General features: G+C 40.8%; 1 protein-coding gene across 1 annotated transcript in view; it reads left to right on the forward strand.

Moving 5' to 3' along the window:
* epha4b (eph receptor A4b) overlaps positions 1-27,630 on the forward strand; it is a 386,372-nt gene that overhangs the window by 21,106 nt on the left and 337,636 nt on the right. Inside the window, exon 2 of the mRNA XM_072255642.1 lies at positions 6,202-6,266. Within this exon, the coding sequence (XP_072111743.1) occupies positions 6,202-6,266 (65 nt within the window). The remainder of the gene's footprint in view (positions 1-6,201; positions 6,267-27,630) is intronic.

The following is a 27,630-nucleotide window of genomic DNA, read 5'->3' on the forward strand; positions in this document are numbered from 1 at the left end:
GAAATTTTATATGGTTGGTCCATTATCTGTACATTGTCAGTCGTTGGATTTATTTGCACTTCATTGTTAGCACTACTGATTTCTATAATTTACCATTTTTTTTTAGCAGGGTTGAGGAAGAGTGTAGTGGGAGGGGCATGGTTGAAAATGGTGGAATATTTCAACTAGGTACGATGTAGATCAAACACATTTCTCTGTCTCAAAATTCAAGACTGGCAAAGGAAAAATCTTGAATTGAGCCATGAGGTGTAAATTTAAGAGTTGTGTATATGTTTGTTCATTACACCACCGTCAATGCTGAGCCTATTATTCTCAATCCAGGTTTCCCCTGCCATCCGAAGGTAGAGCATTCCTATGAAACGGTTTGTAAGCCGAAATGTCGTAAAGCGAAGAAACAATTAACATTTGTTTATATGGGAAAAATTTGTGAACGTTCGCAGACGGAAAAATAACCTACCAAATCATGCCAAATAACACACAAAACCTAAAATAACAGTAACATATAGTAAAAGCAGGAATGATATGATAAATACACAGCCTATATAAAGTAGAAATACTTTTCCATAATCATTACTGCACTGTTCTCCGTAGCGAAAATCTCACGCAAGCGCTGTTGGCAAAAACACGGTGCAAGCGCTCTCCAGTAGCCTTAAGCTATGAAGCTGCCAAATCATACCAAATGACATGTAAAAATATACAGCCTATATAAAGTAGAAATAATGTATGTACAGTGTAGTATCAGTTACCGGAATTGGTTCAGCGCCGAGCACACTGATGATGGTGTGTTAGACTGAGTCGTCGCAGGTTGGGTGGTGCAGTGGCCCCCACCCTCCAGGCCGCCGACAGATACTGAACCGCGAAGCATGCAGGGGTACAGCAGTGGCCGAGAGGCAACTAGCACATCTTTAAGAAAAAAAGCTGAAATAAACATGCTAATTAATTAGGTGCCACCCGGCACGTAGTTGTCGACCCAGATCAGTGCTGATTTCCGATTGCATCGTCTCTGATCTGGGCCGACAATTATGTATTCAGGTGGCACCTAATTAATTAGCATGTTTATTTCAACTTTTTTCTTAAAGATGTGCTGTGTGCCTCCCGGCTACCGCTGCATTCTCCGCGAATCGCGGGGTGGTGGGACACTGGGGTGTCATCTCGTCGTCTGTTTCCATTAGAGCAGGCAGCTCACCTTCTCCTTTGACTGCCTGCCTCGATGTCGAAGGTCAAGGTTTGTCGTCTGCTGTGGCTGATGCGGAAGGCTGGCTTGACTGCTGAGCCTCGCGCATTTTTCTATCATACACTTCTTTGTAAGGACGCAAACGATCCTGCAAAATCCCCTAAACCTATGTACCCTTTCAAAATTAAAGTCGTACTTTATCATTGCAGCGAAAATCTCACGCAGTTGCTTCATGTTCACTTCCTGGACGACTTCACTTTCAGTCCGTTCGCTACTGCATTCAGTTTCAATTGTTATCATTTCCTTTTCCAATTGCATCAGCTCTTCATCTATCAGTTCTTGGTCATAGGATGCCAAAACCTCTTCAACATCATGTTCGTCAGCTTCCACAAGCCAAACTCACTTAGTCCTTACCTCGTTCACCACGATCGAAACGCTAAATTATGCCTAGTTTTACGCTAAGTGTAACACCCTTATGAGCTCTTTTAGGCTTTTCCAATACCTTAGAACTCATCTCGCAAATGGCTGCTCACAGGCACGTATTTAAGCAATGCCGGCTAGAATGCAGTTCCGAATCCGGGGGAGAGTGGCTGCCTTGTTTCGCGCGCTGATTTTCCCGCATGCTGCTTTTTTTTTCATAACAGTGAAAGCACCTTCTGAAAGCAAAGACAGGGTACTAATGTGGGTCTTTCGTAACAGTGAGGTTTTGTAAAGTGAACGTTCGAAAAGCGGGGGACACTTGTACGGAATATTCTGGGACAGAAACTTCCAATGAATTTCCACAACTGTTCACTTACTTTATCCTGTTAAATCATTCCCTTTTCCAAAAGCAATGGTAAGAATTATTTGTTGAATGGCTAAATTTAAGGGAATAAAGTTAATGGGGTGGGAAGGAATTATGTCATCTTTATGGTGTGGATTGTATAACTCATTTCATCCTTTCCAATTCAATGTGTTCTTTTATCTTGGTAGGAAGTGAGAATATTTCCATCATAACTTTGCTGTTATTGCAGTAAAATAGTGAGAGTAATGTAATCTCTTGAAAGTCAGACCACTGACTAGCTGGTAATTTGTTTAAGCCTAGATGGAGGAAATCATCTCGTTCTTAGTGAATAATGAAAGCCCTGTGGATATGAAGTACAGGTGTACAAAGTGCTAACTCGCCATTGTGTGTCTGCACCAGGTATCAGTGCCCAGCTCAGACACATCTATCACTGTGTGGCCAAGCAGTGTGTCAACTAAACAGTTATTCACAGGAGTATTTTAACAAAAGCTTCTTTCTTGTGTTGAACTAAAATTTAGTGTTATTGCATTACACCACACTTAGCTGTTATATTTTAATGGCAAATGGTGTAACCACATAAAAATGTGGTTTAAATGAACACTAGAAATTTTGAATAGTTCGTGCTATTTTATTATTGACCTCAAAAGTTCATAGTACTAGAACTTTTGTTGCTCAGACCTTTCAGGGAACTCATTTTTACGCCAAGTAAATCATTTGGAAAGGGATAAATGCTTTGATCAAAATTCTCTGTGGACTAGATAGACTTTTTATGGTTAACATAAACTCTACCTCCCTCCACCCCCACCACCCCACTTTACACAGGGATCACTTCCTCTGTGATTCTATTGTCCATTCATCCCTGCTCACTAACACCCCTCCACCACCCCCGGCACCTATCCCTATAAGCAACCAAAGTACAATACCTGCCCATACACCTCCACCCTCACCTCCATTCAGGGCTCCAGGCAGCCCTTCCAGGTGAGGCAGCACTTCTCCTGCGAATCTGCTTGGGTCGTCTATTGTGTCCGGGGCCCCGGATGTGGCCTCCTGTAGGTTAGTGAGACCTGTCATAAATTCGGGGACTGCTTCATGGAGCACCTCCGCTCCATCTGCCACAAGTGGGACTTCCCAGTAGCCAAACATTTTAATGTCAATTCCTATTCCGACATGTTGGTCTATGGCCTCCTGTTGTGCCAAGATGAGACCACCATCAGGGTGGAGGAGCAACACCTTGTATTCTGTCTGTGTAGCCTCCAACCTGGTGGCTTGGATATCAATTTCTCCTTCCGGTAAATAAATTCCACCCCTCTCCCCACCACTGCCCTCTTACTGTAGTTCCCACCCTGACTTTCTGCCTCTTCTCACCTGCCTGTTACTTCCACCTGTGTCCCTTTTCTCCTGTGGTCTATTCTCCTCTCCTATTAGATTGCTTTTTCTCAGTGCTTTACCTTTCCCACGCACCTGGCTTTACCTATCACCTTCCAGCTAGCCTCTTTCCTCTTTCTCCCTCCCCCCGCAACCCCACCCACCTTTTTACTCTGGCATCTTCATCCTTCCTTCACAGTCCTGAAGAAAAGTCTTGGCCTGAAAGGTCAACTGTTAATTCATTTCCATGGTCTCTGCCAGGCCTACTAAGTTCCTCTAGCATTGGTTGCTTTGGATTATCATGCATCTGCAGACTTCCTCGTGTTTTTGAACTTTTTATTATTGCAAATCCATGTCTGTGCTTGTATGTACTTGGGTTAACAATTTTGAGTACCGGGCTTCCTATAGACATGCTCAGTGTTGGAGGGATCTAACCATGTGTGATGATGCTCGCATCACGTATTGTCAGCATATATTAATAAGTCTGAATACTTCTTTTCGTCCTATCCAGATTTGCGCTGATCTAAAGCCGAAGACCCTGGAGAACTTATGCTTGTGTTATATTTTACAGCAGTTCAACTTTAAAGTTGGTAGATTCATTCTAAATGGAGATTGCCATAATGTGCATTCCTTTTGTATACATTTTACTACTGGCTATCATACAGCAGTGTTTTGTCCACTCAAATGTGAGTTTTGCATTTTGTTCAACCACGGACAGACTGCTGTGATTTAATAAAGTATTGACCCCAGCATGTTTAACTAATGAGTCAGGCTAATATTTGGTCATCTGCAGTTTAATACTAGTAATAGGTTTTAGTGCTGTGACCAAGCAATTTAACCTGCAACAATGTTTGGAATGGAAAATGCCAATTCTTTTTTTTTTCAGATCTATTGAGCATAAGTTGCTGATAATGAAATTCATATTAAAGATCAAATCAAATGTTGGGTCAACATCTCCATTTGTTTCCTAAGTTTACTACCTTGTGTTAATGCAGTACCAGTACAGTTTACAAGGGTTTAGTTTGGCCTGAAGCTAGGTGACTATCAGAAAATGGTATTTAGGGCTGTATGGTTACAAATGGATTTTGTGCGGTGTATCTGCTGAACAACACACCATTACATGACTTGTTCTGCTTGTTTATGGTGTTTTTAAAAAAAAACACACACGAATAGTCACAGAATCCAGCAACCCCAATTCCAAAATCAGGTTGAAAACCTGTTTTGTTATCTAGTTGTTATATACCATCCCAGCAAATTTAGTAGAGCTTATTAATTGAAGAACTGTTTGAACTCAAGAGCAAGAGCCATACAATATGAAAGCAGGCTCCTCAGTACAACTGGTTTGTGATGACCAAGGTGCCCAAGTAAACTAGTTCCATTTGACCCGTGTTTGATTCATATCCTTTCAAACCTTTCCTCTTCATGTGTCTGTCCAAGTGTCATTTTAAATGTTGTTATTTGATCTGCCTCAAACACTTCCTCTCACAGCTCATTTCATATACATACACCATTGCCTGTGTATAAGAAAAGTTGCAACTTATTTTTATAAATGCACAAGATGAGGAAGTGGAAGGATGGGTTAGTAAGTTTGCAGATGACATGAAGGTTGGTAGTGTTGTGGATTGTGTAGAAAGGCATCATAAGTTACAACAGGACATTGATAGGATGCAGAGCTGGGCTGAGAAATGGCAGATGGAGTTCAATCTGGAGAAGTGTGAAGTGATACACTTTGGAAGGTTGAACTTCAAAGTAGAGTACAAGGGTAATTACAGTATTCTTAGTGGTGTGGAGGAACAGAGGGATTTTGGGGTCCACATCAATAGATTTTTCAAAGTTTCTGTGTAAGTTAATAGGGCAGTTCAGAAAGTGTGCCTTCATTAGTTGGGGGGACTGAGTTCAAAAGCCACCAGATAATGTTGCTGCTCTTAAAAGAAAAAAAAAACTCTGTTTAGACTGCAGTTGGAGTGTTCAGTTCTGTTCACTCCATTTCAGGAAGGATGTGGAATCGTTAGAAGGGGTGCGGAGGAAATTTACCAGGAGGCTGCCTCGACTAGAGAACATGATTAATGAGAACAGGCTGAGTGAGCTGGGGCCTTTACCCCTTTCTCTTTGGATAAGAGGTGACTTGATGGACATGTACAAGATGAAAGATGGAGAAGACAGCAAGCACCTTTGACCTGAGGTGGCAATTGCTAATACAAGAGGTGAATGGAGGAATGCATAGGAGGATGTCAGAGGTAGTTCTTGTGTGACACGGAGGTGGTGAGTGTGTTAAGTGCTCTGCCACTGGTTGTGGTAGAGGCGGATACATTAGGCAAATTTAAGAGGCACATTGATGAAAGAAAAAATGGAGGGCTATGTGGATAGGAAGTGTTGGATTGATCTTGGAGTAGGTTTAAAAGGTTGGCACAACATTGTGGGTTGAAGGGCCTGTGCTATACTGTTCTGTGGTTAAGATCCCATTAAATTTTTCCACTCTATTTTAGCCAATGACTGTGCATCCACCCTCTCTGCCCCTCATGATATTATACACTTCTATAACATCACCTCCCTTCTTGTGTTCCAAGGAAAAGAGCCCTAGCCTCTCCAGCCATTCCCGATAACTCAGTCACTTAACTCCCTATAACTAGAACTGCATTTATCTTAGAAAAACTTGGAAATCCAAACAGTGCTCTAGACTCGAAACCCAAAATGTGCAAATTCTGCTTATATTCAACCATAATTTTGAGTTTATTGAAGCTAAAATCAAAGGAATTTTCTCCTTGTCCACTTCTGTCCACACTAGTTCTGTTGTGAGTCCTTGGGAACTAACTTGGGATCTTCACTTAAAGATGGTGTTGTCACTAGGAAGAACTAAAATTGTTTCTCTTGTTCACAGTTACGTTATTGGACTCTATGTCAGCGCCTGGAGACTTGGGCTGGGTGGCCTATCCTCCCGAGGGGGTGAGTATAGTGCATGATCATATGTAGAATAAGTAGTTCAGTAGAAGCATAACCACCAAAGTCAATTTCAAACAATCTCCAATCTACTATGAATTCTGATTCTTCAACCACAGGTAAATTTGAAATGGGTCCCCCAGAGTAATGCCTTTTGGAAAACAAACTAGTTTGTGATTGGAGATGTTTGGTGCTCTCAATAGCTATGAAAGTTGCCAGTTCAGATACTTTGGAATAGATTGCATTCCTTACTATTGTGATAGTGATGGGATGTATTTTTATCCTTTTATAGATCCATCAAATGGACTAAAGTTGTGGGGAGGAGTGAAATGGAGAAACCCATTCCTTCTTTCTACATTTACAGTACAAAGATTTATTAACAGAAATCTTCACAGAGCAAGGGTTTGCAGTAAAATCCAAAGTCCTTTGGTGCAATGTATGATTGCATTTTGTCCAATGTGAAGCATTACGTAGTCACAAAATTGATTTGAATGAGATGCTGTACATAAAATGGCTAACATCCTAGTGTACCATGTATAAAATGCACATCTGCTGTTCGCTTGAGATCTCCAAAGTTACCACAAGGTCTACCACTAAAAGTTAAGGGGAGCACGTGCATGGGAATACAATTGCCTGTATGTTCCCTCTTAAAATATACACCTTCCTGACTTGGAAGGAGTTCACCATTCCTTCATTGCAACTATATATAGACATAGTCATTCCCTAACCAACCCCATTGAAAGTGTACTTTGTACTTTCACTCGAAGAACAGCAGTGTTTCAAGAATCCGTCTCAGTCCTATCTTAAATATTTCAAAGGTACATTTAATGTCAGAGAAGTGTATACAATATACATCCTGGAATGCTTTTTCTTCGCAACCACCCAGGGAAACAGAAGAGTGCCCCAAAGGATGAATGATAGTTAAATGTTAGAACCTCAAGTCTCCCGCGCGTAAGCAGCTGCAAGCAACAACCCCCCCTCCCCCCTCCATTTCTCCCCTGCGAAGGAAAACATCGGCTCCCGTCACCAAGCACTGAAGCGTGCAGCAAAAGCAACAGCAAAGACACAGTCATGCTGTACCCCAAAGACTACTCACCTGGTATTCAACATACCATGAGTACTTTTTCTTTCTCTCTCGCTCTCGCTCTCACCCTCCCCCTCCCCCCTCCATTTCTCTCTCCCTCTCTCCCCCTCCCCCCTCCATTTCTCTCTCCCTCTCTCCCCCTCCCCCTCCATTTCTCTCTCCCTCTCTCCCCTCCCCCTCCATTTCTCTCTCCCTCTCTCCCCCTCCCCCTCCATTCTCTCTCCCTCTCTCCCCCTCCCCCTCCATTTCTCTCTCCCTCTCTCCCCCTCCCTCCTCCATTTCACTCTCCCTCTCTCCCCCTCCCCTCCATTTCTCTCTCCCTCTCTCCCCCTCCCCCTCCATTTCTCTCTCCCTCTCTCCCCCTCCCCCTCCATTTCTCTCTCCCTCTCTCCCCCTCCCTCCTCCATTCACTCTCCCTCTCTCCCCCTCCCCTCCATTTCTCTCTCCCCCCCTCTCTCTCCCCCCCTCTCTCTCCCCCCCTCTCTCTCCCCCCCTCTCTCTCCCCCCTCTCTCTCCCCCCTCTCTCTCCCCCCCTCTCTCTCCCCCCCCTCTCTCCCCCCCTCTCTCTCCCCCCCTCTCTCTCCCCCCCTCTCTCACCCCCCCCTCTCTCCCCCCCCTCTCTCTCCCCCCCTCTCTCTCCCCCCCTCTCTCTCCCCCCCTCTCTCTCCCCCCCTCTCTCTCCCCCCTCTCTCTCCCCCCTCTCTCTCCCCCCTCTCTCTCCCCCCCTCTCTCCCCCCCCTCTCTCTCCCCCCTCTCTCCCCCCCCTCTCTCTCCCCCCCCTCTCTCCCCCCCTCTCTCTCCCCCCCTCTCTCTCCCCCCCTCTCTCTCCCCCCCCTCTCTCCCCCCCTCTCTCCCCCCCTCTCTCTCCCCCCTCTCTCTCCCCCCCTCACTCCCCCCCTCTCTCTCCCCCCCTCTCTCTCCCCCCCTCTCTCCCCCCCTCTCTCTCCCCCCCTCTCTCTCCCCCCCTCTCTCTCCCCCCCTCTCTCCCCCCCCTCTCTCTCCCCCCCTCTCTCCCCCCCCCTCTCCCCCCCTCTCTCTCCCCCCCTCTCTCTCCCCCCCTCTCTCTCCCCCCCTCTCTCTCCCCCCCTCTCTCTCCCCCCCTCTCTCTCCCCCCCTCTCTCTCCCCCCCTCTCTCTCCCCCCCTCTCTCTCCCCCCCTCTCTCCCCCCCTCTCTCTCCCCCCTCTCTCTCCCCCCCTCTCTCTCCCCCCCTCTCTCTCCCCCCTCTCTCTCCCCCCTCTCTCTCCCCCCTCTCTCTCCCCCCCTCTCTCTCCCCCCCTCTCTCTCCCCCCCCTCTCTCCCCCCCCTCTCTCCCCCCCTCTCTCTCCCCCCTCTCTCTCCCCCCCTCTCTCTCCCCCCCTCTCTCTCCCCCCCTCTCTCTCCCCCCCTCTCTCTCCCCCCTCTCTCTCCCCCCCTCTCTCTCCCCCCCTCTCTCTCCCCCCCTCTCTCTCCCCCCCTCTCTCTCCCCCCCTCTCTCTCCCCCCCTCTCTCTCCCCCCCTCTCTCTCCCCCCCTCTCTCTCCCCCCCTCTCTCTCCCCCCCTCTCTCTCCCCCCCTCTCTCTCCCCCCCTCTCTCTCCCCCCCTCTCTCTCCCCCCCTCTCTCCCCCCCCCTCTCTCCCCCCCCCTCTCTCCCCCCCCCCTCTCCCCCCCCCTCTCTCCCCCCCCCTCTCTCCCCCCCCTCTCTCCCCCCCCCTCTCTCCCCCCCCCTCTCTCCCCCCCCCTCTCTCCCCCCCCTCTCTCCCCCCCCTCTCTCCCCCCCCCTCTCTCCCCCCCCCTCTCTCCCCCCCCCTCTCTCCCCCCCCCTCTCTCCCCCCCCCTCTCTCCCCCCCCCTCTCTCCCCCCCCTCTCTCTCCCCCCCTCTCTCTCCCCCCCTCTCTCTCCCCCCCTCTCTCTCCCCCCCTCTCTCTCCCCCCCTCTCTCCCCCCCCCTCTCTCCCCCCCCCTCTCTCCCCCCCCCTCTCTCCCCCCCCCTCTCTCCCCCCCCCTCTCCCCCCCCTCTCTCCCCCCCCTCTCTCCCCCCCCTCTCTCCCCCCCTCTCTCCCCCCCTCTCTCCCCCCCTCTCTCCCCCCCTCTCTCCCCCCCTCTCTCTCTCCCCCCCTCTCTCTCTCCCCTCTCTCTCTCTCCCCCCCCCTCTCTATTTAAGAGGGCAGATATAACATATAACTTGCTGGTTGACGATGTTGAAAGTCCATTATGTCACTTTTTTCCAAGCTCTGTGCCCAAAGATCTTAGGTCTCTGGGCACACAGCGATAGATCTTCGGACTCCCATGACACACTGGGTTTGTGACGCTGACCTCCGATTTCCCCCCCTTCCCCCCCATCTCCAGAACCCCGAGATCCTAGGCCTCCAAAGGTGAGCTGAACTGTTAGGCCGCGCCCTTGGCATGTCGAATAACAGTTGTGACACTCTGAGAGCGGGTCCTATTCCCACAAAGAACCGAAGTCAGCGTGTAGCTCCAGGTCAGGGTCTTCAAAAGAACCCTGAAAGGGAAAAATAGAGAGATTAAAGATGGAAATAGAGCTGTTTCTGAAGATGCAAGCAAAGGAGTTGTTGTTTAGTGTCATCTTGACTAAGCTCTGCCCTCCAAGTCCAAATGTTAAAGGATGAGCAATAAAAATTGGCCTTGCCATCACTGACCAGGTCCTGAAAGATGTGTATCCATATAGAAAGAAGAACAAGTCCTGGTTACCCTAAACTGGTATCTTTTTGGCTAAAAACATCCAGAAATGTGAGCAAACAAATGAAAGTGGAAAAGTTTTTCTTTAAGACTATACAATTGCATCTGGAGAGAGGAATATTTATTACAGTAATTGTTTTTGTCAAAATGTAAGCGTGATTCAACTAGTAAAAGAATTGGAAGGAAATTGAGGAAACAAGTTTGAAAAAAATATATAAGTTATAGTGATCCAGAATCCACTGTCTGAACTGATGATTGAAGTATAAATCTCATCACATTTCTACATAAGTATACAAAGGATATAAAATGAACTCTTCCTTTATATCATCCATGTTCCTCCATTCTCTTCATATTCATCTAGTGAACTCCATCAAACTGCCTGTTTTCACCACTACACCTAGTACCTCATCAAAGCACTTACCACTCCTTTTATTTTAAAAAGAACTTGCCCCTCATATTACTTTTAAAATTCTTCTCTCCTGCCATAAAAGTATGTCCACTAGTAGTGGACATTTCTACACTGGGTAAAAGATTCTGACTGTCCATCCTCTCCTGAGCCTCTCATAGTTTTAAACACCTTTATCAGGTCTCTTCTCAGACTCTGATGCTCTAGGAAGGACAAGCTATGTTTATCCAATTGTTCCTCAGATCTCTTGCTCTCTAATCTAAGCAGCATCCTAGTAAATCTCGGCTGCACTTTTTCATATCCTCTCTAAAATGGGACAATCGGAACTGCACACAATGCTCCAACTGCAGTTTGACTGAAGTTTTCGATAGCTGCAGCACCCCTACTCAACACCTCCACCAATGAAAGCAAGCATGCCATTCGTCTTCTTTACTTCCTTATCCACCTGCACAACCATTGTCAGTGAACTCCAATTATCATCAAATTTTGTTTCCTGGCCGTGGAATTTTTTTTGAAATATTTTAATTCTTTGTTAAATGACAGTCTCTCAATCTTATTTTCACTCCTATCTACCTGTGATTAATCTTGATTTCATAACAATTACAAGAATCCCTTTCTTCCCCTTTTCTGCACCATGTATATAGAAATGCAATTGATTATTTTGTCGTTAGGAGGCATTTCAGAAAGTGAAAGTTAATTAAGTTTTGTGTGTCTGCTGGGATCAGTATGAACAATGGCAAATCCACCCTGACTTTGAGTCACTTCAACCCTTTGCACAATTACAGCCATTTAATGGACTTCACTTTTGACCTGTCACTGTTTCCTTATGCACCGAAATGTTAATGGGTTTCTCCAGTAATGGCTTTATTTCATCACTTTCACCTGTTCCAATGGCTGATTTAAAAACAGGTCTTTAGATTGGCCTGCCTTTCGCGAGGAGCTGATAGCAGTTCAAATTTTATCGAAAGTGGAAAAAAAAAACACACTGCTCACATTCAGGAGGTCAGACATCATCTGTGGAACAAAGAGCAGAGTCCGTGTTTTGTGTTAAAAGCTCTTGTCAGAACTGTTGACTTGCAGCATTTTCTGATTTTAAGATTTGCAGCATCATTTCCATGTTTTTTTTTATCTTCATTTACCACCAGGATTATGTAACATGGTGGAAATCAGCCTCTCTCGCTTGTGATGTCTGCTTAGCTTGAAGCAGAGCAGGGCATATGAAAAGGCTAATCAGTTGAGAAGATTGTAGTTGAGTCCAATTTTGATGATGTGAGGAAAATTATGGACATACATCTTCAGCACTGGTTGCTGAATAGTGTGAGGTTTTATGATCTGCCATTAGTTGTTTAGAATCAATCTTGGTAGAACTCTCACCTACTGAATCAAGGCTGTTACCAAGGAGCACAAAATTTAGACCTACAGCATTAGATTTTGCAGATGAAGTCATACTTCCAGAAGTATTTCTTAATAAAATTCTAAATCAAGGCTCACACTGGGGGGCGTCACGTGATGACGTGGGATTGAGACGTGTAAATCCAGCTCTCCCGCAGCAAATCAGTAAAGTACTGTTTAAACAAAACAAAGTTAGTAAATATTTTCTGAAAACTAAACTTTGTAAGACTTCTTTACGATATGCCTCCTAAACCGCAACAAAAGAAGTCTGCTGTTGCGAAGCAGCCGCGAGACGGGAAGAAAAAAGGGCCTACTGCAACGATGGAGCCTCGGACTCAGGTTGGATCTCCTTTGGTAGAACAGGGAGCAATGGCAGTGGTAACGGCTTCTTCGAAGAAGACACCAGAAATGCGCATGCGGTAAGAAGAGCGCATGCGCAAATCGACACAACGCAAACTACAAGAACCGACAGCCACTGCAATTGAAAATGACTCAGAGTCAGAATTGGATTCTGCAGAGAACACAGATGAAGAAGAGGAGGAAGAATTGGAGGCGATCGGAAGTAAAGGAGATGATAGAGATATGAGAGAGGCTATATTGCAGTTAACAGCTGAATTAAGAAAAGTAAGAGAAGAGCTTAGAGATACGAAGATGTGCTATGATGAAGTTATGGCAAGACAGGACAAAATGGATAAGAAGCTTCAGAAGATGGAAAGAGCAATGGGGCATATGAGTGATAGAGTGGAAAAAACAGAAAATGATCTGCTTGTCTGGAATTCGGAAAGAAACCGACTCTTGGAGAAAGTGGACATGTTGGAAAATTTTAGTAGACGTAATAATATTAAAATTGTTGGTCTTAAAGAAGGTACGGAGGGAGATAAACCAATAGAATTTTTTCAAAGATGGATCCCGGATGTTTTGCAAATGGAAGAGGAGGTTCGACCAATTGAAATTGAGCGGGCACATAGAGCTTTAAGACCAAAACCAAAAGATGACCAATATCCACGATCGATTTTAATAAAATTCTTAAGATTTCAAGACAAGGAAAGGATTCTACAGGCAGCTGCTCGAGCTGCCAAAGATAGAAAAGGGCCATTGAAAATGGCAGGGAACAAAGTTTTTTTTCTACCCTGATATAAGTTACGAACTTTTGAAGAGAAGGAAGAAATTTAACCCAGTGAAAAAAACCCTGCAACCTTGAAGATTTTTTTGTCTGGTGGAGGGGGGTAGTGTTGTGTATCCTTTCATTCACAACATTAGTGGGGGGGTATTTTGTGTTTTCTTTTTTTGTTTTTTTTCTATCTTCTTTTTTCTTTCTGACTGGAAGGTTGGGAGGGAGACACATAGCAACATGGTGAAGTTTAAAGAGATTCCCCAAGGAACTCTGAGAGTTGAGAAGATAAATAATGTTTTAGATTGGAGTAACTTTGTTAAGAATAATGACTAATTTATTGAATTTTTTGAGTTTTAATGTTAACGGGCTTAATGGACCAGTGAAGAGAAAAAGAATCTTAACACATATTAAAAAAAATGAAGATAGATTTAGCTTTTTTACAGGAAATGCACCTAACAGAAACAGAACATCAGAAACTAAAGAGAGATTGGGTGGGTAGTGTTGTTGCGGCTTCATTTAATTCAAAAGTGAGGGGAGTAGCAATTTTGATCAATAAAATGTTACCAATTAGAATACAAAATGTAATAACTGATTCTGCGGGGAGATATGTGATTATACATTGTCAACTTTTTTCTGAACTATGGACTTTTATGAATATTTATGCACCAAACGAAAATGATGCAAAATTCATACAAGAAGCTTTTCTGAATTTGGCGGATGCGCATGAAAAAATATTAATTGGAGGAGATTTTAATTTTTGCTTAGACCCAGTCTTAGATAGATCAACCAAGGCTGTTATAAAATCGAAGGTAGTAAATTTAACTTTATCATTGATGAAGAATTTAAATCTGATTGATACATGGAGAAGAATCAATCCTAAAGAAAGAGACTATTCGTTCTACTCCCATAGACATAAAACTTTTTCAAGGATAGATTTGTTTCTATTATCAATGCATATTCAACACAGAGTGAAAAATATTGAATATAAAGCAAGAATATTACCAGATCATTCCCCTTTATTAATGACAATAATAATGGCTGATAAGGAAGAAGTGGCTTATAGATGGAGATTTAATTCAACATTATTAAAACGTCAAGATTTTTGTGATTTTATGAAAAAACAGATTCAATTTTTTTTGGATACAAATTTTCATTCAGTGGATGATAAATTTATATTATGGGATGCGATGAAAGCATATCTTAGGGGCCAGATAATAAGTTAAATGTCTAAAATTAAGAAAGAATATATGGCAGAACTAGATCAATTGGAAAAAGAGATTACAAAATTAGAAAAAGAATCTCAAAGATATATGTCAGAAGAAAAACGAAAACAACTTGTCAATAAGAAGTTACAATATAATACGCTTCAGACATATAGAACGGAAAAAGCAATTATAAGAACTAAACAAAGGTATTATGAGTTAGGTGAGAGAGCACATAAAATTCTTGCCTGGCAGTTGAAAACAGAACAAGCTTCCAAAACAATAAATGCAATTAGAACAAGGGCAAATAAAATATCTTATAAACCTCTTGAAATAAATGAAACCTTTAAAAATTTCTATTCTGAATTATATCAGTCAGAATCCCAAAATGATGTTAACGAGATAGAAAGGTTTTTATCACAAGTTTCTCTTCCATAATTGAATTTGGAAGAACAGAAGGGATTAGATATGCCTTTTACATTAAAAGAAGTTGAAGAAGCTTTGGGATCACTCCAAAGTAATAAATCTCCAGGAGAAGATGGTTTTCCACCTGAATTTTATAAAAAAATTTAAAGATTTATTATTTCTTCTTTTTATGGAACTAATACGTCAAGCAGAAAAAATACATAAACTTCCAGAATCTTTTTCAACAGCGATTGTAATAGTATTGCCAAAATAAGACAGAGATCCTATGAAAGCAACATCATACAGGCCTATTTCTTTATTGAATACGGATTATAAAATAATAGCAAAAATTTTATCGAATAGATTATCTAAATATTTACCAAAATTAATACATATGGATCAAACAGGATTTATTAAAAATAGACAATTGGCAGATAATGTAACCCGGCTACTCAGTATAATTCATTTGGCACAAAAAAGGGATGAGAAGAGTATAGTAGTAGCTTTGGATGCAGAAAAAGCATTTGATAGATTAGAATGGGATTTTTTATTTAAAGTACTAGAAAAATATGGGTTAGGAACATCTTTTATAAATTGGATTAAAACTTTAAATTCTAACCCTAAAGCTAAAGTAGTGACAAACTCTCAGATTTCAACACCATTCCAGTTAAAAAGGTCAACTAGACAAGGTTGTCCACTATCACCTGCTTTATTTGTATTGGCGATAGAGCCATTAGCAGAACTAATTAGAATTGATCCAGATATTATGGGTTTTAGAGTTAATCAGGAGGAATATAAAATTAATCTTTTTGCCGATGATGTTTTGATCTATTTAACAAACCCACAACATTCGTTACATAAATTATCTTCTAGATTGGATGAATATGGGAAGGTATCAGGTTACAAAATAAATTGGGATAAAAGTGAAATTTTACCTCTTACTAAAGGAGACTATAGTCAATGTCGATTAGTAACCCAATTTAGATGGCCGGTAAATGGTATAAAGTATTTAGGTATAAGACTTGAAAATGATGTAAAGAATTTATATAAATTTAATTATTTCCCACTATTGAAAAAAATTCAAGAAGATCTTGACAAATGGATGATATTACCAATAACATTAGTAGGTAGAGTCAATGTTATAAAAATGAATATATTTCCTAGATTACAGTATTTGTTTCAAACATTACCAATACAATTGCCACAGAAATTTTTTCAAGAGTTAAATAAATGTGTGAGAAAATTTCTTTGGAAAGGTAAAATGTCAAGAATATCATTGGAAAAATTGACATGTAAATTTGGGTTAGGAGTGTTACAACTTCCAAACTGTAAAAACTATTATAAAGCAAATCAACTTAGATTTATTGCATCTTTCTTCGATGATCGAAAACCAGCATGGATTAAAATAGAACTGGACAAGATAGGAGAAAGTAGACCTGAAGATTTTATATATAAATGGAAATCTAAATTGATACGGGAAAAGAAAGAATCTCCTATATTAACGCGTTTGATTGATCTATGGAATAAGATAAATGTTGATAATGAAACACAGAAATCTCTATTAGCAAGGAGACCTTTGTTCCAAAACAGACTTATTCCTTTTACAATGGACAATCAACTTTTATATAATTGGTACCAAAAAGGGAGTAAATTTATAGGAGATTGTTTTGAATGAGGTATATTGATGTCATTTGAACAATTAAAGGATAAATATAAAATATCTAATAATACTTTCTTTTGTTACTTTCAATTAAGGGCTTACTTAAAAGGTAAGCTGGGTCAAGCAATGTTTTTGCCAAAACCTAATGAAATTGAAATTTTAATACAAAAAGGGAAAATTAAAAAATTTATTTCTTGTATGTATAATTTGATTCAAGAACAGACAATTAAACAAGGAACCCATAAGTCAAAGCAAAAATGGGAAACAGATCTAAATATTAATATTGATGAAACAAATTGGTCAAGACTTTGTCTTGACAGTATGACAAATACAATAAATGTTCGACTTAGATTAGTACAATATAATTTTTTACACCAATTATGTATTACACCGCAAAAATAAATAGATTAAATTCAAATCTATCTGATAAATGTTTTCGGTGTAATCAAGAAATTGGTACTTTTTTACATTCTACTTGGTCTTGTTTTAAAATTCAACCCTTTTGGATAAATTTAAGAATTTTATTGGAACAAATTACTGGAACTCAACTTCCACATAACCCTGTATTATTTCTATTAGGTGATATTGAAGGGATAAAACCGAAACTTAAACTGAATAAATATCAGAAAGAATTTATAAAAATTGCATTGGCAGTAGCTAAGAAGACTATAGCAGTTACTTGGAAATCTGATTCGTATTTAAGTATGGATCGTTGGAATAATAAAATGGCTAGTTCTATTCCACTCAAAAAAATTACTTATAATTTAAGAGACAAATATGTAACATTTTTGAATATTTGGCGCCCTTATTTACAAAAGATAGGATGGCATATTTAAGTGCTCCGATAAAGACTTTGGTCACTTGGGGAAAGTAACGAATAATTATACCAAATTTATTTTGAATCCCATGGAGCATGTGGAAGCCTTCCAACACCCAGGCGGCTCTTTTCTTCCTTTCTTTCTTTTTTCTTTCTTTCTTTCTTTTTAGGTAGGACTTTATATGGGGGGGGAGGGTTAAGGGGAGGGGGGAGGGTAGATTCTTTTTTTCATGTATTCCTTTTGAAAATTCAATAAAAATTATATTACAAAAAAAAAGGCTCACACTTACCCCTTAAGGAGATGTAAAATATTCGGTGGAGATGTAAAATATTCGGTGACGTTATTCAGAGAGCAAAAAACATTTCTTGTTTGCTCCAATCTGTATTTATCCCCTAAGCAACACACTAAAACAAATTATCTGATCATTATTACGTTGCTTTTTCTGGAGACTTCTTGGCACCTGTGTTGCCTACACTGAACGAGTGACTGCAGTTCATTAACTGAGGCTTCAGGACATAATGTGCGATGTACAATTATGCAAGTCTTTCTTTCACCAGCTTGAGAAGACTGATGTTTGTTTGTTTGTTTATTGTTCAGTTGCCACCTCAGCTGATATCAGTGTGAGAGTGTTATTTCAGTTTTGGTTTCGGAGTTACCATGACATTACTTGTAACATTACAGTTCCATCCAGATGTTATGACAAGCCATGTATACGAGAACTAGATTCATTTTGAATCAAATTCAAAGGCATTTGACTGGTAACTAGAAAATGAATGTGTGGGGAACTGCAGTTGCTATGGTGTCCAATTGCCAAGGTCCTGTGCTTGCAATGGGTTTGGGAATAACAGCCAAAAGTGCTATCTTTTTTGTATATTAACTATTAACACAATTATGACAATTGCATGACTGCATAATCTAAAGGTGTAAAGTTTGTAGCTGTCAACAAAACATGTTCGTCTAATTACTCAGTTTATACATTTGGCCTGGTCTTTTATTATTTTAAAGCTTGTTTTTAATTTGGGTGGATAATCTAGTTTTTCATTTGTTTTTATTTGCTTTTAGTTTTGGACAGTATGTCAACATAGTGTTTAGTGTAGCACTATTATGGTGTCAGTGATCAGGGTTCAATTCCTGCCATTGTCTATAAGGAGCTTGTACATTCTCCGCACGGCTGTGTAGGTTTCCCCCCGGGCTGCTCTGGTTTCCTCTCACATTGCAAAGACGTAGAGATCAGTAAATTGTGGGCATGCAAATTGGTGCCAAAAAGATGGCAACCCTTGCAAGATGCTTCCCAACACTTTCAGACTGTGCTGGTCCTTGACACAAACAATGCACTTCCCCGTGTGTTTTACTGTACATGTGACGTATAAAGCTCATCTTTAAATCCTTAACTGGCATGTGACAATGTGTCTGTCTTCTTCTATTTCCGGCTGTTTAGACGCATCTAGGCGCAGGATATATAATTAATTATAGAACTTCAAGGAACTGAAATTCTCAAATACAACCTAGTCTCATGTATAAACTGAATAATACTCTTCAATCAGATGTTGATTCTCTTGATGGCCAAACAAAGATCGAATAGAAAACCAAAATAAATTTAAGCCAGACAGCCTCTTGAACAACATGCTTCTTTCAATTTTGTATTGATTACAGCTCAGCAAAACATGCTGGACTGTCTCTGGACTACCACAGTCACATAATCCAGTAGGATGTTTTCCTATTATCTTTAAATAATAGTTTAGCCCACAATGCCCCAACCCAAGTCTTGTAAATTTCACCATATCTCTAACGACTTAAAAGGTAACAGTCTGAGACCTTTTTGTCTAGTGGGTGACTAGAAAAATAATGCCTGCCCCTTAATTCATTTTTCCAATCTTTCTGCCACTTCTTCTCTATACCTTTTTTAATCCTACTTTTCAATTCTGCTCTGCCGAGGGGAACTCTAATTTCTACTTGCCTGCTCTGTAAGGAAGACTTTGCAATAACATCCACAATTTCATTTCCCTCCACCCCAGCATGCCCAGGTATCCATGAAAATCTAACTGCACAACCCATCTTCCCTACTCTAAACAACACTAAGAGAATCTTAATAACTATGTCAGGATGAGCTTTTGATTTATCCCTTTTATAGACTCTAAGGCAGCAGCAGAATCCGAACAGATGATATCCCTACGTGGTCGAGAGTCTTCTATCCACCATGAGGCCCAGAGGATTGCTAATAATTCTGTTGCAAAGACAGAAACACCATCTGAAACCCAGTAACCAATCTTAACTCCAAGTTGAGACACATACATCCCAAATCCTGCCCTACTGCTCTCTGGGTCCACTGAGCCGTCAGTAAAAATCTCCAGATAAGATCCCCATTTATTATTTAAATATTCATTTGTGATCAATGCTGATGAAATTGCACTGCTTCCTTTAAGCTGAAAAAGGAGGAATAGGTCTACTTTTGGTTCTGGAAAGAGCCAAAAAGGGACGGGTGGCAAGCAAATTTGGCCAACTATGTCTTCCTCAGTCAGTTTCAATTTCACAGCACAGTTATTAACCAAATCTAAAAATGGGTATCTTTTAATTTTACTTTGGTGCTCTGACTTCCCTGCAAAAGACACTTTGATGGACAGCTGTGATTGAATCCATTTAGTTTTACCCAATACTGCAGGCCTAACTGAATTCGTCTTAAATGCAGAGGCATTTCTCCCATCTCCACACGTAATGCTGGGACTGATGTTGTTCTCAAAGCTCCACAACAGAGTCTAAGTGCTTTGGACTGCACAGTGTCTAGTTTTCCAAGCACTGCCATAGCAGCGGAATCAATAGCAGTACAACCATAATCTATAACCTATCTAATCATAGCTAGATATATTAAGAACATAGTTTCCCGCCCTGCTCCCCAGTCGCATCCAGCAGTACTTCTCATAATATTTAAAACTTTCTCACACTTTCCAATATATGAACCCTCCAAGTAAGTCTTTCATCAAACCAGACACCTAAAAACTTGAATACCTTGAGTCTTTCTAGTGCAGAATCATATAGACACAATTCACAATCAGGAATCTTCCTTCTAAAGCCAAAAATCATGTATTTGGACTTAGAAGCAGAAATCCTGAAACCCCATTTATTAGCGTAAACAGGAGGAATTCTGCAGATGCTGGAAATTCAAGCAACGCACATCAAAGTTGCTGGTGAACGCAGCAGGCCAGGCAGCATCTCTAGGAAGAGGTACAGTCGACGTTTCGGGCCGAGACCCTTCGTCAGGACTAACTGAAGGAAGAGCTAGTAAGAGGCTCTTACTATCTCTTCCTTCAGTTAGTCCTGACGAAGGGTCTCGGCCCGAAACGTCGACTGTACCTCTTCCTAGAGATGCTGCCTGGCCTGCTGCGTTCACCAACAACTTCGATGTGTGTTATCCCATTTATTAGCCCAGTTTTCAACTGATCTTCAAGCCTTTTGTACCTGCCTTAATATATTCTTGATGTTTTTTCCTCTTTTTCAGATTGCACCATCATCTGCAAACAATGATTTGCCAAATCCTGTCCCTACCTGATCAAAGATGTCATTTATCATGACATTAAAAAGAACTGGACTAATGACACTTGCTTGAGGGGTACCATTACCTATTTTAACTGACTTGGAGCTTGTACCGCCTATCCTTACTTGAATTGTCCTTTCCTTAAGGAAATCTTTGATCCAATTAAACATTCTACCTCTAATTCCTGCATCATAAAGTTTAATTAATAAGCCTTCCTTCCATAGTGAGTCATATGCTCTTTTAATATCTAGAAATACACTTACCATTACTTCTCTATTTTGAAATGCTTTTTTAATATCATGATCTAAAAGGGCAACAGATTCCATTGTTGATCTTCCAGTTCTAAAACCATTTTCACAGGCAGCAAAATGTCCCTTATTTTCCAAAAAAGACAAGTCTGGTGACCATTGGTTCCATAGTTTTACAAAGCACTGACGTTAAAGCTATAGCCCGATACGAACTAGGACCAGACGCGTCCTTACCTGGCTTTAAAACTGGAACTGCCACCGCATACTTCCATTCTACGGGTAATTTTCCTTCTTTCCACACTGAATTAAACAATGCTAGAATTTCTGTTAATACAGAGTTATCTAAATGCTTAAGCAATTCATAACGCAGTCCATCCCTACCAGGTGAAGTGTTTGAACCTGATTGGACAGCTTCCTGCAATTCCTGAAGGGAGAAAAACAAATTTATGGAGCTGTTATCATCCAAACTCCTGTCCAATTTCCAACTTTCCTTTAACATAATTTCCTTTCTCAAATCACCTAACTCTCCAGAACTGTGTTACGCTTGGAACACCACTACAAACATATCAGCCTTTTCCTTATTGGTTATAGCTTCAATATCTCCTTCCAGCAAAGCTGGGATAGGTGGTTTCCCATATATCCCTGACATTCTGTGAATGATCATCCATAGCTGCTTTATAGGTGTCTCAGGGCCCAGGGTTCCACAAAATCTTCTCCAACTATCCCTCTTTGCATTTTTAATTACTCTCCTTGCTACTGCTCTTTCCATTTTATACTTCATAACATTATCTAACACTGGGTACTTAATTTCCTGTAAGCTCTATTTCTGTTTCTTACTGCTATATCACAATTTTTATTCCACCACGGAACTAATGCTCGAGCCTTAAGTACATTCTGTAGCGGAATAGTCAACTGAGCAACTTTATGAATTGTAGAACAGAGGGATTCATTCCAATCGTCTATGGAGCCCTCGCTATTAATCTCTTCTACTATATCCACAGCTTTCTCCTAGTACTCATCCCAATGGGCCAAAGAAAAATTATACCTAGCAGACCTCTCCTCAATTTCTGCTATCAAATTTCTATCAAATCTACATAATGTAGGATAGTGATCACTTCCTAGTGTGTATCTGTCCATAACATCCCATTCCCCAACCCTAGCTAAGTTTGAGGAAGTGATAAGTCTAAGTGACTACAAGTATTCTTTACGATATTAAGTCTTGTAGGCCTTCCATCTTTTAGCGGTACCATGTTGTGTTTATCTAGAAACCCCGCTATTACTGCTCCATTACTGTCTTTACTTTCACTACCCCATATAGGATTATGGGTATTGAAATCTCCAACTCATATTACTGGGAATCTTACCTTATTCATAATTTCATCCAAATCTGATAACATCATATTGCCTGGATTATAAAAGTTAATCAAAGTTGTTTGACAACGAGAGCTCCTAACCTCCACAGCCACAATTTCAAGGTTAGATTTAAAATCAAGTCTTCTAAGTTGGAGTCCAGTTTTTATGAAAGTTGCACACCCTCCACCAAATTTACCTGTCCTGTCAGCTCTCAAACTATCATATCCAGGGATCCCAAAATCTAAATGAGGCTTTAACCATGTCTCCTGTATACAGATCAAATCAGGCTCGTCTTTAAAAGTTCCAACAAATCTTTCCAATTCTTGACCATTTGCAGATAAACATCTTGCATTCCATTGTAATATTAAAAACATCCAAATACTAATTATTTGCCTCTTCATCCACATATAGCTCCTCCATACTCTCTGATCCCGACAACTGGGAAGTATTCAGTGATTGCTTGTCTGTTATAAACTCATGTAATTTTTCCGGTGAAATCTGTTTTATATCAAGGAATCTCTCTGCAGCTCCAACAACTACTTTTATCACATACGACCTCTCGGCTGTAGTTTTAGCCCCGACCAGTACATCAACAACAGACGCCAAAAAAGACTCTTCAGTCATCAACATCATTTCTGAAGGAACCATAGTTGAAGAACTCTGAATGAACTGACTCCCCATCATTCCAATCTTTTCTTTACTTACCCTTTGCTCTCTATCAACTTTCTATACTGCTTCAGCATATGATATTTTTTGTTGGATACTAACATCCTGAATCTGCTTTGCCTTACTAAAATACTCACATCCTCTGAACGCTGCTATATGGTCCCCTCCACAGTTACTGCATTTAGGCACTGCTGCCTTACGTGCTTTAATATCATGATCCTCTCCACATTTCATACATCTTCTTTTACCTCGACATTAACCAGCAACATGTCCAAATCTCTGGCAATTATAGCAGCGTAAGGGAGGCCTAATGTATTCTCTAACTTGATAAGACTTGCACCCAAGATGGACTCTAGTTGGGAGAACATCACCTGCACAAACCAGAAGAACAGGGGAATCCCAATTACCACCTTCTCTCAATTTTAATCGTTTGACTTCAATCACTCGACTAGCTTTAATATTGTCCAAAATTTCCTTTTCAGTCATGCCAGACCAAATACCATACACTACCCCCTTAACTCCCTTCCTTTCTTTCAGAGTAATACACTCCACTTTCACAACCAATTTTCCCACCATTTTAGCACTGTTATAATGGTCAATATCTTTGCAACGAATTTTCAGCAATCCATTAGACAAAATCTTGGCCTGGAATCCTTTACCTATTTGGTTCTCTAATGCTGCTGCCACTTTCAAAGGATTAAGGGCTCTAAATCCTCCTCCTCCTCCTTCCTTCTGACCTTTAATTTTATACAAAAATATACATTTCTCTAAGTCACCCATTTTCCTCAATTTGTTGTCCCCTATTACTTCACTTGATGCACCCCTTTTTTGGCTACCCTTACTTCTGGAGTATTCCATAGTCTCCCGCCCTCCCACTTCAATCTCAATGCCCCCCCCCCCTCCCTTTTGCAGCCATAGGCTACAAACGAACCCTTTCCAAACTACTAGGCTCCTCCACATCAAAGTCCTCACCCACTCAGTCAACAGCCCCAACTGCCCCCAGCACCAGCCAGCCCCGACGACTACAATGTGTCTTTGATCAAATAGTTCTTGTTTTTACTAGAAAGGAACGTATGTGGCAAATTGCATCAATCCATGCATTCAATAAAATCTCTTTAATCCAGAATATTGAAGGACATCTTGATTAGGCTTAAACAATTGCATAGATCTATAATTGGGGTAAGTTTGTCATTCTCTGTAGTATATAGTTATGTGGTAACCCATATGATCCAGAAGTGTGTGAAAGAAATGGTTGTCTTCTGTGCAAGCTAATCCTTTGCTTTCCCTCTCCCGGAGAAACATATGTATTGCAAGTAGCCTTGTTTAATATAATTCCCTTTGGTTCAAAATAGGCGTTACATTGGAGACTTGGTGTAGCAAAGATATGATGCTTTGCTGGCATCTGCTCTGGGGAATATTACTTTGCACAGATATACTCTCACTGCAGAGAAATAACTTGTTTATTTGGAGGCTGATAATTATGCATGCATGTCGGCACTAGAGTTGTACTGTTATTTTTCAGAGTTTCCCTTCATCCTCCTGAAATAAAGTTCATGAACAACAATGCTTCCCATCGTAAACACCAGGAATTCTGCAGATGCTGGAAATTCAAGCAACACACATCAAAGTTGCTGGTGAACGCAGCAGGCCAGGCAGCATCTCTGGGAAGAGGTACAGTCGACGTTTCGGGCCGAGACCCTTCATCAGGACAGACGAAGGGTCTCGGCCCGAAACGTCGACTGTACCTCTTCCTAGAGATGCTGCCTGGCCTGCTGCGTTCACCAACAACTTTGATGTGTGTTGCAATGCTTCCCATCTTTTGTTTGCAATAACCCTGGGATATAACCTCTGAAACAGTCTGACAGCTGAGCAGTGAGGACGTTTTGGGATGAAGCAGCTGTATCTTAACGTTTCCCTGTAACATGTAAACAAAAGCTAACTGCTTATTTGGAATCTTGGATGTATTTAGTGAATAATCTGTTTTTCCAGAGTTAGTACCACCTGTAAACTCTGGCAGCCAAAATCATAGCAAATGTCAACCACAAATGTATCCACTGGTTTCCATATTGCATGGACGGTCATAGGAAACTATAGCAGAGTCTGATTCATTGGCACCAGTCCATCCTGGCCCAATTAAGAGGCTGTTCCAATTAGCTGAAGTTTCATGGGAATAGTTACAAAGGTATAAACAAGACAAATACAGTGACAAATTATGTATTTAAAAGAAATACAGAAAAATTAGAATACTATCAATACTACCACAGCACTATAAAATTGTATTAGTTCCTAATAGTTACCAATGTAGGAATTCATCCAGAGTGTGCTGCTGTGTTCTTTTGATTGTAACTGAACAACATCAGCGCAGACACCTAATGAAGATAAAGGACTGCCTTCCTATATAATGCTTTCAAAGCTGCATCCTCCAAGTCCTCTTGTTTTCATTGTAACATTCAAGATGGTTGTCAATACCTTCATATTCTCTGTCGTTCATAACTTGTTGAAGTAGCAAAATCATTTCATTTTCACTCTCAGCTGTTTCTGACATCTCCAAGCCTGAATGCTTGAAACGGCAGTGAGCAAAGCAGTTCTGAAGTGTCTTACTGCTCAGTCAGTGATAAAAATCACTGTTTTTTGAACACAAACTCACGTTCGTCATCTAAAAACTGTTCACTTTAAGCTTGGCACAGTGTCTGATGTAATGGCCACACAAGTGCATGCAACTGACGCTAGTTAGGAGCTATTCAGCAGTAGTCTCCTGTCTCAGTTAAGCAGTAAAATGTCCCAAATAAACGAAGGGAATCCCAGCTATTTTCTCGATTCGTTTTTATTTTTAAGAGTTGTCTCAAATAAGTGGCTGCTCCGATTAACCAAAAGGCCAATTAACTAGGATCCACTGTATTAGAATTCAAAGTCCAATATATTTAAAAGGTAAAGTTCAGTAGATCTGTTTTAGCCTCAAGATCACACATACCCTGACCTTAGCATCCATAACATTGTATTCTCTCTCCATGTTTGGTGTATGCAGCACATAACAGGAAAGGTGTTTAACTCAAGATTTTTTTCTGTGTATGTTGGTAACAGGATGACACAACATAGACAGTACATTCTGTCTTTCAACAAGACCTTAGTAAGGTCAGTATTAAAAATGCTGCAACTGGTGTTCACGAGATTGAGGATAGAGAAACATTGGAAAGATTGAAGAAGAGGACCAGGGTATTAATTTGGGCTTAAACCATTTAGGAAGTAGCACAGACTCGATGGGCAGAATGTTTGCCTCGTGCATTATAATAATTCTCCAGGCTTGCTCTGCAAACAGAAGTTTGGTCTCTTTACTTTGCTGAAGTGTGATCTTCATGGGGATTTAATCAAATGTATAAAATATAAACGGACCGAATGATTTTAATGGCGGCTGAGGATCCTTGTGCGTAGCATCGGTGTGCAGTCAAGATGAACCTGCAGAAGTTTCCTCATCAACCCAATTTACAATTTTATTTGGGTAGTATTTCTTACTGCTGCTGTTGCTTCACTATACTTTTGTTTGTAATTTCAGTTGTTTGCTCCTAAAATCCTATATTACAAAACTATACCCCAAGTATTATGTAGTAGTTTTACTAAGCTACCTTTGTCTTGACATTGATTTGGGAAATAAATCTGTAGGAATGCTTCTATATATCTGTGCTTGTAAAAGTAAAAATATTTCTATAAGTTAAATGCTCATTGACTAAATCTTTGAATAAGTATTCATCACAAATCTAAATAGAGGGGAAAGAAATTCAGACTTCTGAGCAATGACATTTTTATTGTTCTTTTTGTCCCTCTTATTCTTCCCAAATTGAAATATTTATCTTTCAGCTTCATGAATTAAAGCAATATTAGGATTGCAGCCTTTGCTTTATAACCAGAATTGAATTGATATTATCTTTACTGCTGAATAATGTGTTTGCTATGTACTGTATTGATCTTTTACAGTGAGTCTTCACTTCAGTGTTACAGCTGAGATCTTAGGTTCTTCATGCTTCCCTTGTCTTTGTACCTTAAGGAATCCATGATGGGAGCTTTATGCTTCTGAGAGTTCTCATGTGTAACACATATATCCATCATATCCTGCAACCACTGTTAGACTTCCTTTGGGGGCTTCCTACAGAGAAATGATCAGAACTGACCACAGAATGAAACTGGATTCATATCAACAATAAGATCATTTTAAAATCCATTTTTGGTCCTTGCTCACTTTGTCTCATTTTCCCTCATTGTACTATGGGAAATAAGCTTCCATGTGGTCTTCAGCGCTAATATTTTGTTTCATAGGACATTTCTGCTTATGATTAGTAACCATGGAAGGTGTGTCGTACTATTTTCTTCACAGCGGAGTATCCCTACTATCCTTGAGCGGTGTATCAGCATTCCTGATTGAGCGTTTCGTCCATCTTCCCTTGTAATGCAATTTAATAAAACAAATATGCTACTTGGAGCTTCTCAGCAGGATTCCAGCTGAGTCTGTAAATCAATCTCTGCAGCAGACTTGCCACAGGCAATATATAGGTTTAAAATAATGATTGTGCTACCATGCACCCACAGATGCCCACCCTACATATTAAGGTACAAGAAAGTAGCATTTTCTCATAAGATTCACAAAATCTGTTGCCATAAATCAATCCTGATATACCTGGCTTGGAAAAATACAAAGGAATTGCTGCAATTACTGATCTTGGTACATGGGTAGCAAAACTTCTGAAACAGAAGTACAAGCCTCTCTCTATTAGAACTGTTTGTTGCACTTTCTGATTGATATACAGTTTTGTTAAGTTATGAGGAAA

This window comes from Mobula birostris, chromosome 4 (genome assembly GCF_030028105.1).
Source record: "Mobula birostris isolate sMobBir1 chromosome 4, sMobBir1.hap1, whole genome shotgun sequence".
NCBI lineage: Eukaryota > Metazoa > Chordata > Chondrichthyes > Myliobatiformes > Myliobatidae > Mobula > Mobula birostris.